This window comes from Oncorhynchus clarkii, chromosome 22, assembly GCF_045791955.1.
Source record: "Oncorhynchus clarkii lewisi isolate Uvic-CL-2024 chromosome 22, UVic_Ocla_1.0, whole genome shotgun sequence".
Classification (NCBI taxonomy): Eukaryota; Metazoa; Chordata; class Actinopteri; order Salmoniformes; family Salmonidae; genus Oncorhynchus; species Oncorhynchus clarkii.
The window spans coordinates 37,789,114-37,801,695 of NC_092168.1; the positions used below are offsets into that span (position 1 = coordinate 37,789,114).

Sequence of the window (12,582 nt, forward strand, 5' to 3'; positions counted from 1 at the left end):
GGTGGACTGGGGAGTAACAGGAGGGTCTCAGTCTCGGGATTTGGGCCATAAACCTGCTTTTTGTTCTGTGACCATAAAGTGCTAGACTAGTGCGGAGTTACAGACACAGGGCTGTAGCGTGTGACAGAAGTAAACCCCCAGAACCCCACACTAAATAGAAGGGCTGGGTGAGGGTATCCATCTCTAATGCTAAAACATGAACATTCAATACTTCCTCTTCTCCTCTTGAGACCAGGGTCAAGTTCAGTAGGGCACAAAAAGGAAAAACAACAATTTCAGGGAATACCTGTCTTTTCCCCTCAGTTTCAAAATGTTTTCAACCAACATCCATTTCAAAAGAGGACAGCTGAGACTCTTTTCTTCTAAAGCACACACAATCTGTGCTCCAAATGGAAGAGAACCCTCCTTTACTTACATTGTAGGCGTTAACGATGAGTTGTATGATGTTCTTGGAGTCCTGATCCAGAATCTCCACTGTGGTTCCAGGTATCAGTGCTGTGAAATTCTGCATAAACACAAGATGGAAGAAATGTTATTAAATAAACAAATATTTGCACAATAAAGGCCCCTCTACACACCAAACTGTACACACCACACTGTACACACCATAAACACCAAACACACAGCTAATCTCAATACTGAACATACAATTCAATAAAAAATATATACCTTGTAAATGACATACAGCCTTTTTGTCACAGCGAAGATGAGATAGATGTTGTTTGCAGCCAGCTTCTCTCCCAGTAGAGCCAGAGAGGGGTAGTCCTACAGAGACAAATCTTATGTTAGAGACATTTCTTTAAAGTTCTCAATAGTTTAGCTTCCATCTCACCCCGTCAGGAAGTTAGTGAAGAGAAGCGATTTCTCCCCTGATTCCAGTGTAGTGTTTACGTTAGAGTCCCCTGACATTTCCTTTCTCACCAGCAGAAAGGACAAAGAACACTGAAGTGGTTTAGACCTATGAACTTACAGCTCTGCACTAGAGTTGTGCATTAAAATGTGAATCCTAACTTCCACTTAAGTAAAATGTTCGCTATAGTGAAGGTATGAATGAGTGAAAATGTTTAAGCATTGAATAAATAATCACTTTCTCACAATCAGATTAGAGATTTTTGGCTTCAGTAAGCCTATATCATAGTGTACATCCAAATCAATCAACAGTGAGAGTTACACTTGAAATGGACTGTGACAAACATTTGCCTCTGCACCTTCTCCAGTTCAACGGTTTCCCTGAAAAACAGAGCTCTGTTCTAGGAAGTGCGTATTCCTTTCGTCCCACAATCAGATGAGAGAGGAGAACCCTACAGAACCTACAGAAGCCTGTTGCTGAGGATCCACGGATGGTGAATTCTTTGGATTTGTGTTGGAGTACCTCCACTGAACTTAATGCGATCGGATGTAACATGACTACAATGCCCAGAGCATCCAATGACACAGAGCAAATAACTATAGAAACATTTAGCGATTCCGGGAGAAACCACCCGAATACCAGAATATTTTTATTCACTTAGCCAATTTTCATATTATTGAGTTGGATTGATTGAAATTCACATGATGTTAATTATGTTTTCATTACATTAGCTCTTTGGACAAATAGCGATAGCTATGTAAACTCAAACTGTGTGCATGAATATATCTTTGTTTAAATCAAACTAAATGAAAAAAAATATCTGTTTAGCATGGTTTCTAGAATTTCTTTATGCCCTCTCTCAAGACATTTAACTTTCTAGTAATTTCTTATCCACGGCGACTTACAGTAGGGAGTGCATGCATTATCATACTTGTCCCCTGTGGGAATCAAACCCACAACGCTGGCGTTGCAAGTGCCATGCTCGACCAACTGAGCCACATGGGACCATTGCTGAGCTCTGTTGTCTAAATTAACTTCTATGTGAACTTTCCCTGAGATAATTACAGCTTTTAACTTGCACTTCCTGTGGCTGTCAGGAGATAAGCAGCTGCAATAAGACATGAAGTGAGTTCCCAGGAAAGTAAACAGGAGCTCCAGCGGAAGCAGAGCCAGGCAGACTCATGCGCCCGACAAGTTATCTTTACCTCAAAGCAAAGCAAAGTCCATTCTTGAGAGGTGCCGCTTGAGTAGAGAATTTCAATATCTATTGAATAACCCAAGCAATATATCACAATGGCAATGTGTATAATAACCATGTTATAATGACAGTGATGTTATAGCTCTATGGTAACCATGTTATAATGACAGTGATGTTATAGCTCTATGGTAACCATGTTATAATGATGTCAGTGATGTTATAGCTCTATAGTAACCATGTTATAATGACAGTGATGTTATAGCTCTATAGTAACCATGTTATAATGATGTCAGTGATGTTATAGCTCTATAGTAACCATGTTATAATGACAGTGTTGTTATAGCTCTATAGTAACCATGTTATAATGACAGTGATGTTATAGCTCTATAGTAACCATGTTATAATGATGTCACTGATGTTATAGCTCTAGGGTAACCATGTTATAATGATGTCAGTGATGTTATAGCTCTATAGTAACCATGTTATAATGATGTCAGTGATGCTATAGCTCTAGGGTAACCATGTTATAATGATGTCAGTGATGCAATAGCTCTATAGTAACCATGTTATAATGACAGTGATGTTACAGTTCTATAGTAACCATGTTATAATGATGTCAGTGATGTTATAGCTCTATAGTAACCATGTTATAATGATGTCAGTGATGCTATAGCTCTATAGTAACCATATTATAATGATGTCAGTGATGTTATAGCTCTATAGTAACCATGTTATAATGATGTCAGTGATGCTATAGCTCTATAGTAACCATATTATAATGATGTCAGTGATGCTATAGCTCTATAGTAACCATGTTATAATGACAGTGATGTTATAGCTCTAGGGTAATGATGTTATAATGACAGTGATGTTACAGTTCTATAGTAACCATGTTATAATGATGTCAGTGATGCTATAGCTCTATAGTAACCATATTATACTGATGTCAGTGATGTTATAGCTCTATAGTAACCATGTTATAATGATGTCAGTGATGCTATAGCTCTATAGTAACCATGTTATAATGATGTCAGTGATGTTATAGCTCTATAGTAACCATGTTATAATGATGTCAGTGATGTTATAGCTCTAGAGTAACCATGTTATAATGATGTCAGTGATGTTATAGCTCTATAGCAACCATGTTATAATGATGTCAGTGATGTTATAGCTCTATAGTAACCATGATATAATGATGTCATTGATGTTATAGCTCTATGGTAACCATGTTATAATGACAGTGATGTTATAGCTCGAGAGTAACCATGTTATGATGATGTCAGTGATGTTACAGCTCTATAGTAACCATGTTATAATGATGTCAGTGATGTTACAGCTCTAGAGTAACAATGTTATGATGATTTCAGTGATGCTATAGCTCTAGAGTAACCAAGTTATAATGATGTCAGTGATGTTACAGCTCTATGGTAACCATGTTATAATGACAGTGATGTTATAGCTCTAGGGTAACCATGTTATAATGATGTCAGTGATGCTATAGCTCTATAGTAACCATGTTATAATGACAGTGATGTTATAGCTCTAGGGTAACCATGTTATAATGACAGTGATGTTATAGCTCTAGAGTAACCATGTTATAATGATGTCACTGATGTTATAGCTCTAGGGTAACCATGTTATAATGATATCACTGATGTTATAGCTCTAGGGTAACCATGTTATAATGATGTCACTGATGTTATAGCTCTAGGGTAACCATTTTATAATGACAGTGATGTTATAGCTCTAGGGTAACCATGTTATAATGATGTCAGTGATGTTCTAGCTCCATAGTAACCATGTTATAATGATGTCAGTGATGTTATAGCTCTATAGTAACCATGTTATAATGACAGTGATGTTATAGCTCTAGGGTAACCATGTTATAATGATGTCAGTGATGTTCTAGCTCTAGGGTAACCATGTTATAATGATGTCAGTGATGCTATAGCTCTATAGTAACCATGTTATAATGATGTCAGTGATGTTATAGCTCTATAGTAACCATGTTATAATGACAGTGATGTTATAGCTCTAGGGTAAACATGTTATAATGACAGTGATGTTATAGCTCTAGGGTAACCATGTTATAATGATGTCAGTGATGTTCTAGCTCTATGGTAACCATGTTATAATGACAGTGATGTTATAGCTATGGTAACCATGACTCTTGTCTTACCATGTTGGTGGAGCCACTGTACTCATTCTTCTCATTCATGTGGCACTCCCCATCATGGGGCTGGACCAGCCCTCCCAGCTTACCGTCCAAGGCCAGGTGAGGTACATCGTCTGTGGCAAACACCAGCAGGTGGAAGGCCTCCTTCCTCCAGCCTATCCTCTCCTGCACAGGGGAAAAGAGATGGTCACATCCCTGAAAGTCTTAGAGACACCTAACTTGGGTCTAAATTAGTCCCCTCCATAGTAGGCTATGTGTAAATGCACAGGGGATAAGTCCGTGAGATCAAAACAGACGTGAACATACAGGCTTAATAACAAAAAAGAGGCGTGTTCCCCAACTGATCCTAGATAGTTATTGAGAAATTGTTTATGGAATTTATTTGAGATATGTTCTATAAAGAGTTTGTAAAAGACCTTGGCACAACAACACAACCTCTCAGCTATACAGAGAGTAACAGTTCCAGACCCTATAAAACAATATCACTTCACTAAGCCCAGGAAAGGAAAACCCTATCACTTTCCACCAGCTTGACAACCACTGACCCACAGATAAACAAGGAGGGTAACACAAGTGTTTTATCCAGAACAAGGCCATTGTCAACGGGAAGCAGAGGCCAACAAAAGAGTACAGAAGCAGAGAGCGCATTAGTCTCAACACAGTGATGAGTAATGGCTTGACACTAAACAAACCTGACCTTTCACCAGTGTGTAGGCATATAAAGGCACCCATGTGATGCCCAACTCAGTACATTATGTGCCACAGTACACAAAAGAAAGAGATGTGAGTTGGCACACAGTCTTTTTGAACAGCATGCTAGATGCATCCCTGTCATATTCAGCTATGCCATACTTCAAATGTGTTTTGGCTGGAGTTGTAGTTCAGCATGTGGGACAGCATGTGGGACATGTTACCATGCCCATTTGCTATTTACGTTCCTTGAAGGGAACCCCTTGTGTTTTTTTTTTACAGGGGAACAAAGAGGTACATATAGCTGAATATTCTTCAGCCACTTTAATAATGGGAATTGATGGGAATTGATGGGAAATGATGTAAATATATCACTAGCCACTTTAAACAATGCTACCTTATATAATGTTGCTTACCCTACATTATTCATCTCATATGCATACGTATATACTGTACTCTATATCATCGACTGTATCCTTATGTAATACATGTATCACTAGCCACTTTAACTATGCCACTTTGATTACATACTCATCTCATATGTACAGTGCCTTGCGAAAGTATTCGGCCCCCTTGAACTTTGCGACCTTTTGCCACATTTCAGGCTTCAAACATAAAGATATAAAACTGTATTTTTTTGTGAAGAATCAACAACAAGTGGGACACAATCATGAAGTGGAACGACATTTATTGGATATTTCAAACTTTTTTAACAAATCAAAAACTGAAAAATTGGGCGTGCAAAATTATTCAGCCCCTTTACTTTCAGTGCAGCAAACTCTCTCCAGAAGTTCAGTGAGGATCTCTGAATGATCCAATGTTGACCTAAATGACTAATGATGATAAATACAATCCACCTGTGTGTAATCAAGTCTCCGTATAAATGCACCTGCACTGTGATAGTCTCAGAGGTCCGTCAAAAGCGCAGAGAGCATCATGAAGAACAAGGAACACACCAGGCAGGTCCGAGATACTGTTGTGAAGAAGTTTAAAGCCGGATTTGGATACAAAAAGATTTCCCAAGCTTTAAACATCCCAAGGAGCACTGTGCAAGTGATAATATTGAAATGGAAGGAGTATCAGACCACTGCAAATCTACCAAGACCTGGCCGTCCCTCTAAACTTTCAGCTCATACAAGGAGAAGACTGATCAGAGATGCAGCCAAGAGGCCCATGATCACTCTGGATGAACTGCAGAGATCTACAGCTGAGGTGGGAGACTCTGTCCATAGGACAACAATCAGTTGTATATTGCACAAATCTGGCCTTTATGGAAGAGTGGCAAGAAGAAAGCCATTTCTTAAAGATATCCATAAAAAGTGTTGTTTAAAGTTTGCCACAAGCCACCTGGGAGACACACCAAACATGTGGAAGAAGGTGCTCTGGTCAGATGAAACCAAAATTGAACTTTTTGGCAACAATGCAAAACGTTATGTTTGGCGTAAAAGCAACACAGCTGAACACACCATCCCCACTGTCAAACATGGTGGTGGCAGCATCATGGTTTGGGCCTGATTTTCTTCAGCAGGGACAGGGAAGATGGTTAAAATTGATGGGAAGATGGATGGAGCCAAATACAGGACCATTCTGGAAGAAAACCTGATGGAGTCTGCAAAAGACCTGAGACTGGGACGGAGATTTGTCTTCCAACAAGACAATGATCCAAAACATAAAGCAAAATCTACAATGGAATGGTTCAAAAATAAACATATCCAGGTGTTAGAATGGCCAAGTCAAAGTCGAGACCTGAATCCAATCGAGAATCTGTGGAAAGAACTGAAAACTGCTGTTCACAAATGCTCTCCATCCAACCTCACTGAGCTCGAGCTGTTTTGCAAGGAAGAACGGGAAAAATTTCAGTCTCTCAATGTGGAAAACTGATAGAGACATACCCCAAGCGACTTACAGCTGTAATCGCAGCAAAAGGTGGCGCTACAAAGTATTAACTTAAGGGGGCTGAATAATTTTGCACGCCCAATTTTTCAGTTTTTGATTTGTTAAAAAAGTTTTAAATATCCAATAAATGTCATTCCACTTCATGATTGTGTCCCACTTGGTGTTGATTCGTCACAAAAAAATACAGTTTTATATCTTTATGTTTGAAGCCTGAAATGTGGCAAAAGGTCGCAAAGTTCAAGGGGGCCGAATACTCGCAAGGCACTGTATATACTGTACTCGATACCATCTACTGTATCTTGCCTATGCTGCTCTGTACCATCACTCATTCATATATCCTTATGTATATATTCTTTATCCCCTTCACTGTGTACAAGACAGTAGTTTTGGAATTGTTAGTTAGATTACTTGTTATTACTGCATTGTCGGAACTAGAAGCACAAGCATTTCGCTACACTCGCATTAACATCTGCTAACCATGTGTATGTGACAAATAAAATTTGATTTGATTTGAATTGGTCAACAATGCAACTTATTCATCATTCAAAGTAAGTGAAACAAAGATATGAAAAAAGTTTTGACCAACCACCAAACTGTCCAATCCAAGGTGCTACACCCAATTACATGGTAGAGCTGGGAGGGAAGGGAGACATTCTCTTCCAGTAAAAACAATTAACTCCTGTTCAGACAACAGCCCAACACTGGGATATGACTGGGCCTGTTTCTCTGTTAGTGAGTCAGTTATCTCCTTATTTAAACAGCTGCACCAGACTACAATTCCTGTTCAACCCCCTGGTCAATAGTGTTTGTGACTTGGGCTAATTAGGCCAACAGTGAAAAAAAAACTAACCGGGAACAGGAAGGAACTACCTAGACTTGTCCAATAAGAAATGCCATATTTGAGTTTTCCATTGTGTGTGCCAATGAACACTACCAGGGCCTAAATCCATCATGTCTGTCTGACTGACAGCTCACAGGGAAAAAACTAAAAGGACTTAACTTACAGCAGACCTGGTCCTGATTGGTTAGGGTTAAGGTTAGGGTTATAGGTTGACATGCCAGTCAGTCACGTCCCTTCAGTCGCACCGTGGCCTCAGCTCACCTTACAGACGGCAGCCTGCAGGATGGCATCGAAGCCTCCCTCCGGAGCGTCCCTGTTGCGAGACACCATCTGTTTCTGTACTTCCTCGTTGAAGCGATCCACTTTGTCAGTCAAGGAGAGGAGGTGGCGGAACCCGAAGGAGGGGACACAGCTGGGGAACAGTTTGTATCTGTGGAGAGAGAAAGTTTTAAATAAAATGTTTAACTACATAGAGGATGCTATGCATGTAACCGACCTGGCATTGTTTTTCTGATTGAGCTTGTCTGTCCCAAATGGAACCAATTAAATGGTCCCAAAAGTGCCAACCCTGCCCATCTGGCACATCCACACAGGCTCTCCTTCAGGAAAACTATTTGAAATACTGTTTCAACCTAGGTCTGTTGGCTACATTGAGGATGTGTACGTAATGTAAATAAAACAGTTTCCCCAAGAGGAAGACCTCGGGGACATTCTAACACACCCTTCATCCTGGAGGAAACACAGATCCTGAATTTGAGTCATTTGTATAGCTTGTTTTTGCAAGGGGGAGAGGGAAGGGCTGTGTTAAGGATGAGAGGCCCAGATGTTATGATCTGTCCTCTGCGTCTTTAATGTTTTCCAGCAGTACTGTCTCTTTGACTGCGACACACACAGTCCACACGCAGGACCCAGGGAATAACCTAACTGGGAAGTGATGTGTGATGATGTCAGTAAGTTAGTGCAGCGTTAATCTCACCTCGGGGAAAATGTGGTATGTGTGTGTGATGTCTGGTCCCTTTCAGCCTGCCATCATCATCCACAACAAGCCTCAGCATCACTAACCTTACAGTATGAGGACAGTGTCCATTTTGTGTCTGTTGGTGACAGTTTCTTAGTAAAAAATAGAAATCTGCACTTGCACAGCAAAAACCACAGTCACAACATGGACCAAAATTAAACTGCAATCCTCCTTTTTGATTCTCAATCCTACACCCAAACCCATGACCATGCTACTGTAAGTCAGTAGCAGTAGTGCCCTTTCTGAGTCCTCACCCATTGCAGGGGTTGTCCTGGTACTTGCGGGCCGTGTAGGAGAAGGGGGACATGTTCTTGTCGACAAAGGATCCGAAGCCCAGTCTGAAGTTGCTGGTGAGTTTCCTCATCTCATCGGCCAGTTTGGTGCCCAGGTTCCTGATGGTGTCCAGGTCATCCTTCATGGACAGAGACAGGTCCATCAGGTAGTACAGGTCCACTGGGTAGTCCTCCACTTGACGCACCTGCACTTTGAATGATGTCTGGTCACCTTGTGGGAGGGGATATGGATAACGTGTCATTGCTTTAGTAGGCTGACAAATCAATCAGCACACAAATTGTTCTGCTAGGTTGCCTTTTTACGTTTTGTTTTTTTCTCGTACAGCTCAGGACTCTCCAAATCCTTAGGTTCAAACTCTGTTGCCTTGGCAGCCCATTGTGGTCTGAGATGGTGAACTAGGCTTACCTTATATTGCATGTAAAGTGGGTAACTTTTCCTGTTTTCATGCCATACATGAAACAAACCAACTGGACTACTAGGCTAGGACTGGAGGATTACCTGGTCGGAGACTGAGGGAGATCTTCTGGGGCATGATCTGGATGACATCATACTGGGTAGGCCCAGAGCCTTTGGAGCTGAGGGGTTCGCTCTTCACTACCGTGGTGCTGCTACTGGGACTCTCCATATGATGGGCTTCACAGCCCCTCTTCTGCAGGTTCTGACGCAGGTCACACCGCGACATCAGGGTCCTCGCACTGCCAAACTTCTGACGGAAGAACAAAACAAATAGCGCCTGTAATCCCGTGTAGAGTTAGCACACTGGTCTGACTCAGATCTGGCTTCAGTTGAGTATGGTAAGGGAAAATAGAGGAGGTGGGAATCTTTTATATTATTATTTTAGTTATAGGTCCTCTATAACAGGAGGTATGTAGACACTCCACTATAAACAGAGATCAACAATGGTTCCAGAACTGCACTGGTACACTGACATGTTTTGGCTCTTTGAAACAACATGCCATCATCACTCCTGAGTATATAAAATATTACACAACCATATGAGAGTCCTCACCTCACGCACACTCAGCCAGCTATTGGGTTCAGTATGCCACATTTAGAAATGTAGTGTGAGGATTACTACTGTCACCACGTGGTGCATCATAAACCCAACAAGTTGGAGGAATGTGGCACGTGCCCTACCTCTTGCGCACACCAGGCACAGCTTGGATGGATGATGAGGCATTCTTCACAAGACATAGCGCTGCCACTCATACACACATTCAGACCTGAAAGTGGAAAAAGTCAAAGTTACCAACATTGTTCCAGAGATTCTATTTGATCATTCATGACATTTCATTACTAGCCAATGAAACTCAGGACATATGCATTAAAGTCACAGTCTAATAAACGATGTAATACAATAGCCTACTATTTGACACATTACATTCAGTTTGATTCGTGCTAAAGCGCGCAGGTAGGGTATGGCAAATTATAATTTAGTCTTGAATTATTTCTTACGCGTCAGAGTGAAACATAGACCTTTGAAGCAATTAAATAACTATAACTGATGACCACCGTTTAGAAATAGCCTACATAATTCAAATAAATATGATTTGGTTTCTATTGAACATGCCATACTAATAAAGGCATTTTAATTAATTATATTAATAGTGCCTTGGTCCTCCTTTCTTTTTGATGACCAATTTACCCCTTTTTAACAAAGAGCACCTTCTGTCTACCAACATGTACTATTGTGTACCTTAGTAGCGCTTCCCTTCCTCCTCTTTCTACTAAATAGGATTTATACTTCAATGCAACATGACAATCATCTCAAACATTTCAAAGAGAAAGACTGATTACTAAATAACGTTACCCTTTTGTGGTTTTCTAGTGTATATGGCAACATTGTTGCAGGATATTCGCGGCTACTGTAACAACTGGCCAGATGTTAATACACGTATCGTTGCCTTCTAAAATGAAAACTAGTCAGCACTTTCCCGTGGAATACTGCCATTATAGGCCATTACAAGACAAGTTTTGCGAAAACTGGGTATCAAAACATTTAAGAAAAACGTTCTTACCTTGTGCAACATTGTGAATAAATATTTCCAGAATCATGCAGCCAAGAGCTGTACGGTACAACAACTGCCACGGGTTCCACATAATTTCCTCGTATTGGATCGTTATTCAAAAGCCTCGTTTCGATAAGTTTTCTGGAACGTTTGTGGCACTAAAGTCTACAGTCGAACCTTTCGATAGATCCACGTTCTGTCCTCTCCGTCGGTGCAGAGTAGTGAACAAGTCTTTGTCACATTTAAACTCCAGCAAAGCGAATTGGCCCGATAATGTTACGCGGCCTCTAAACAAACATTGCAATTCATTGTCCCTCAGAAGTATTCCACATAACAGAAACAAAACAATATTTTTTAAATACTGGGTTCAGAGTCAAGAGCTGTGATTTTTGCAAATAGTTATGCAGAGCCGGCCTATCATGTTGTCCGTAGTTCACCCATAGCCGACTTCCTTGGTTCTTGTTTTCCAATATTTTCCCATCCGTTATAACCCCTTATTTGGTGTGTAACAATTCCCTTGATAAAAATTAAATGTAGGTACAAGTTTGGCCTAAATGTAGAATAGAATTCCAGCTCACGAGAATAGTTTACCCCTACCCAACAAGTTTGTTCTTCAGTCCCCTTCTGTGTTCAACGCTTTGCCAGTTGGAGTCTCCGCCCACTTGCCGCTGGTGGGTTGAGTCTCCGCACATTTCCAAATGGGGGGGGGTATCCGTTAACCCCTTTCTTTGTTTACCATTCCACACCAGTTCGCTTTGTCTATCTCCACCAGACTCGCTCAGGACACAGGTTGAAATATCAAAACGAACTCTGAACCAGCTATATTATTTTGGACAGGTCGAAACATTCATGGACATTTAGCCAGCTAGCTTGCTGTTGCTAGATAATTTGTCCTTGAATATAAAAATTGTGTTGTTATTTTACCTAAAATGTAAAAAGTTTTTTTTTTTAAATTCTCTACTCCTACAATTAATCCACACCTAGTCAGTTTCTAGTAATCTCTCATAGTTGTCTTCTTCTTCTGTGGATTTTATATGGCGGTTGGCAACCAACTTTAAGATGCTTTACTGCAACCAACTGGACTGGAATGTGAACCTCAATCATCTTTCAATCACCCACATTGGTATATGGTCATAAAAAACAACGAGGGGATGGGTAACGTAGGCCTGACAGTGCTTCAGGTGTCTCAAATAGAACCAAGTTCTATTTTAGCGCCTGTCTATGCAGACGCTCGTTGACATGCGAGAGCAGTTAGGATGACATTTTTAAATAAAAGCCCATTTATGCTCGATCTGAAAATGTGGACGGAGGCTCCGTATGTAGGGTGTAATGCAATTGCGTAGCCTCCAGAGGCATGCAGAGGCCAAATTCAGCTCCGTACCGCATCGCCTCCCAAATTCGTGACAATGCGGAGGGCTCCCTATACAGTGGCCTCCATCATTCTTAGATGGAAGTAGATTAGAACCACCAAGACTCTTCCTAGACCTGGTTGGCCAGCCAAACTGAGCAATCGAGGGAGAAGGGCCTTGGTCAGGGAGGTGACCAAGAACCCGATGGTCACTCTGACAGAGCTCCAGAGTTCCTCTGTGGAGATGGGAGAATCTTCCAGA

General features: G+C 40.9%; 1 protein-coding gene across 2 annotated transcripts in view; it reads right to left on the bottom strand.

The window, feature by feature from the left end:
* The window catches only part of LOC139380855 (integrin beta-5-like), an 87,073-nt gene extending 75,446 nt beyond the window's left edge, over window positions 1-11,627 (bottom strand). Inside the window, exons 1-8 of one of the 2 annotated variants that reach the window (XM_071123986.1) lie at window positions 10,982-11,627; window positions 10,101-10,186; window positions 9,462-9,669; window positions 8,924-9,173; window positions 7,913-8,081; window positions 4,228-4,389; window positions 670-765; window positions 416-505 (exon numbers count right to left, since the gene is read on the bottom strand). In XM_071123986.1, the coding sequence (XP_070980087.1) occupies window positions 416-505; window positions 670-765; window positions 4,228-4,389; window positions 7,913-8,081; window positions 8,924-9,173; window positions 9,462-9,669; window positions 10,101-10,186; window positions 10,982-11,063 (1,143 nt within the window). In that variant the 5' untranslated portion in view covers window positions 11,064-11,627. The remainder of the gene's footprint in view (window positions 1-415; window positions 506-669; window positions 766-4,227; window positions 4,390-7,912; window positions 8,082-8,923; window positions 9,174-9,461; window positions 9,670-10,100; window positions 10,187-10,981) is intronic. The other variant, XM_071123987.1, reaches the window with a different exon arrangement.
* Between the last annotated feature and the right edge of the window lie 955 nt (window positions 11,628-12,582).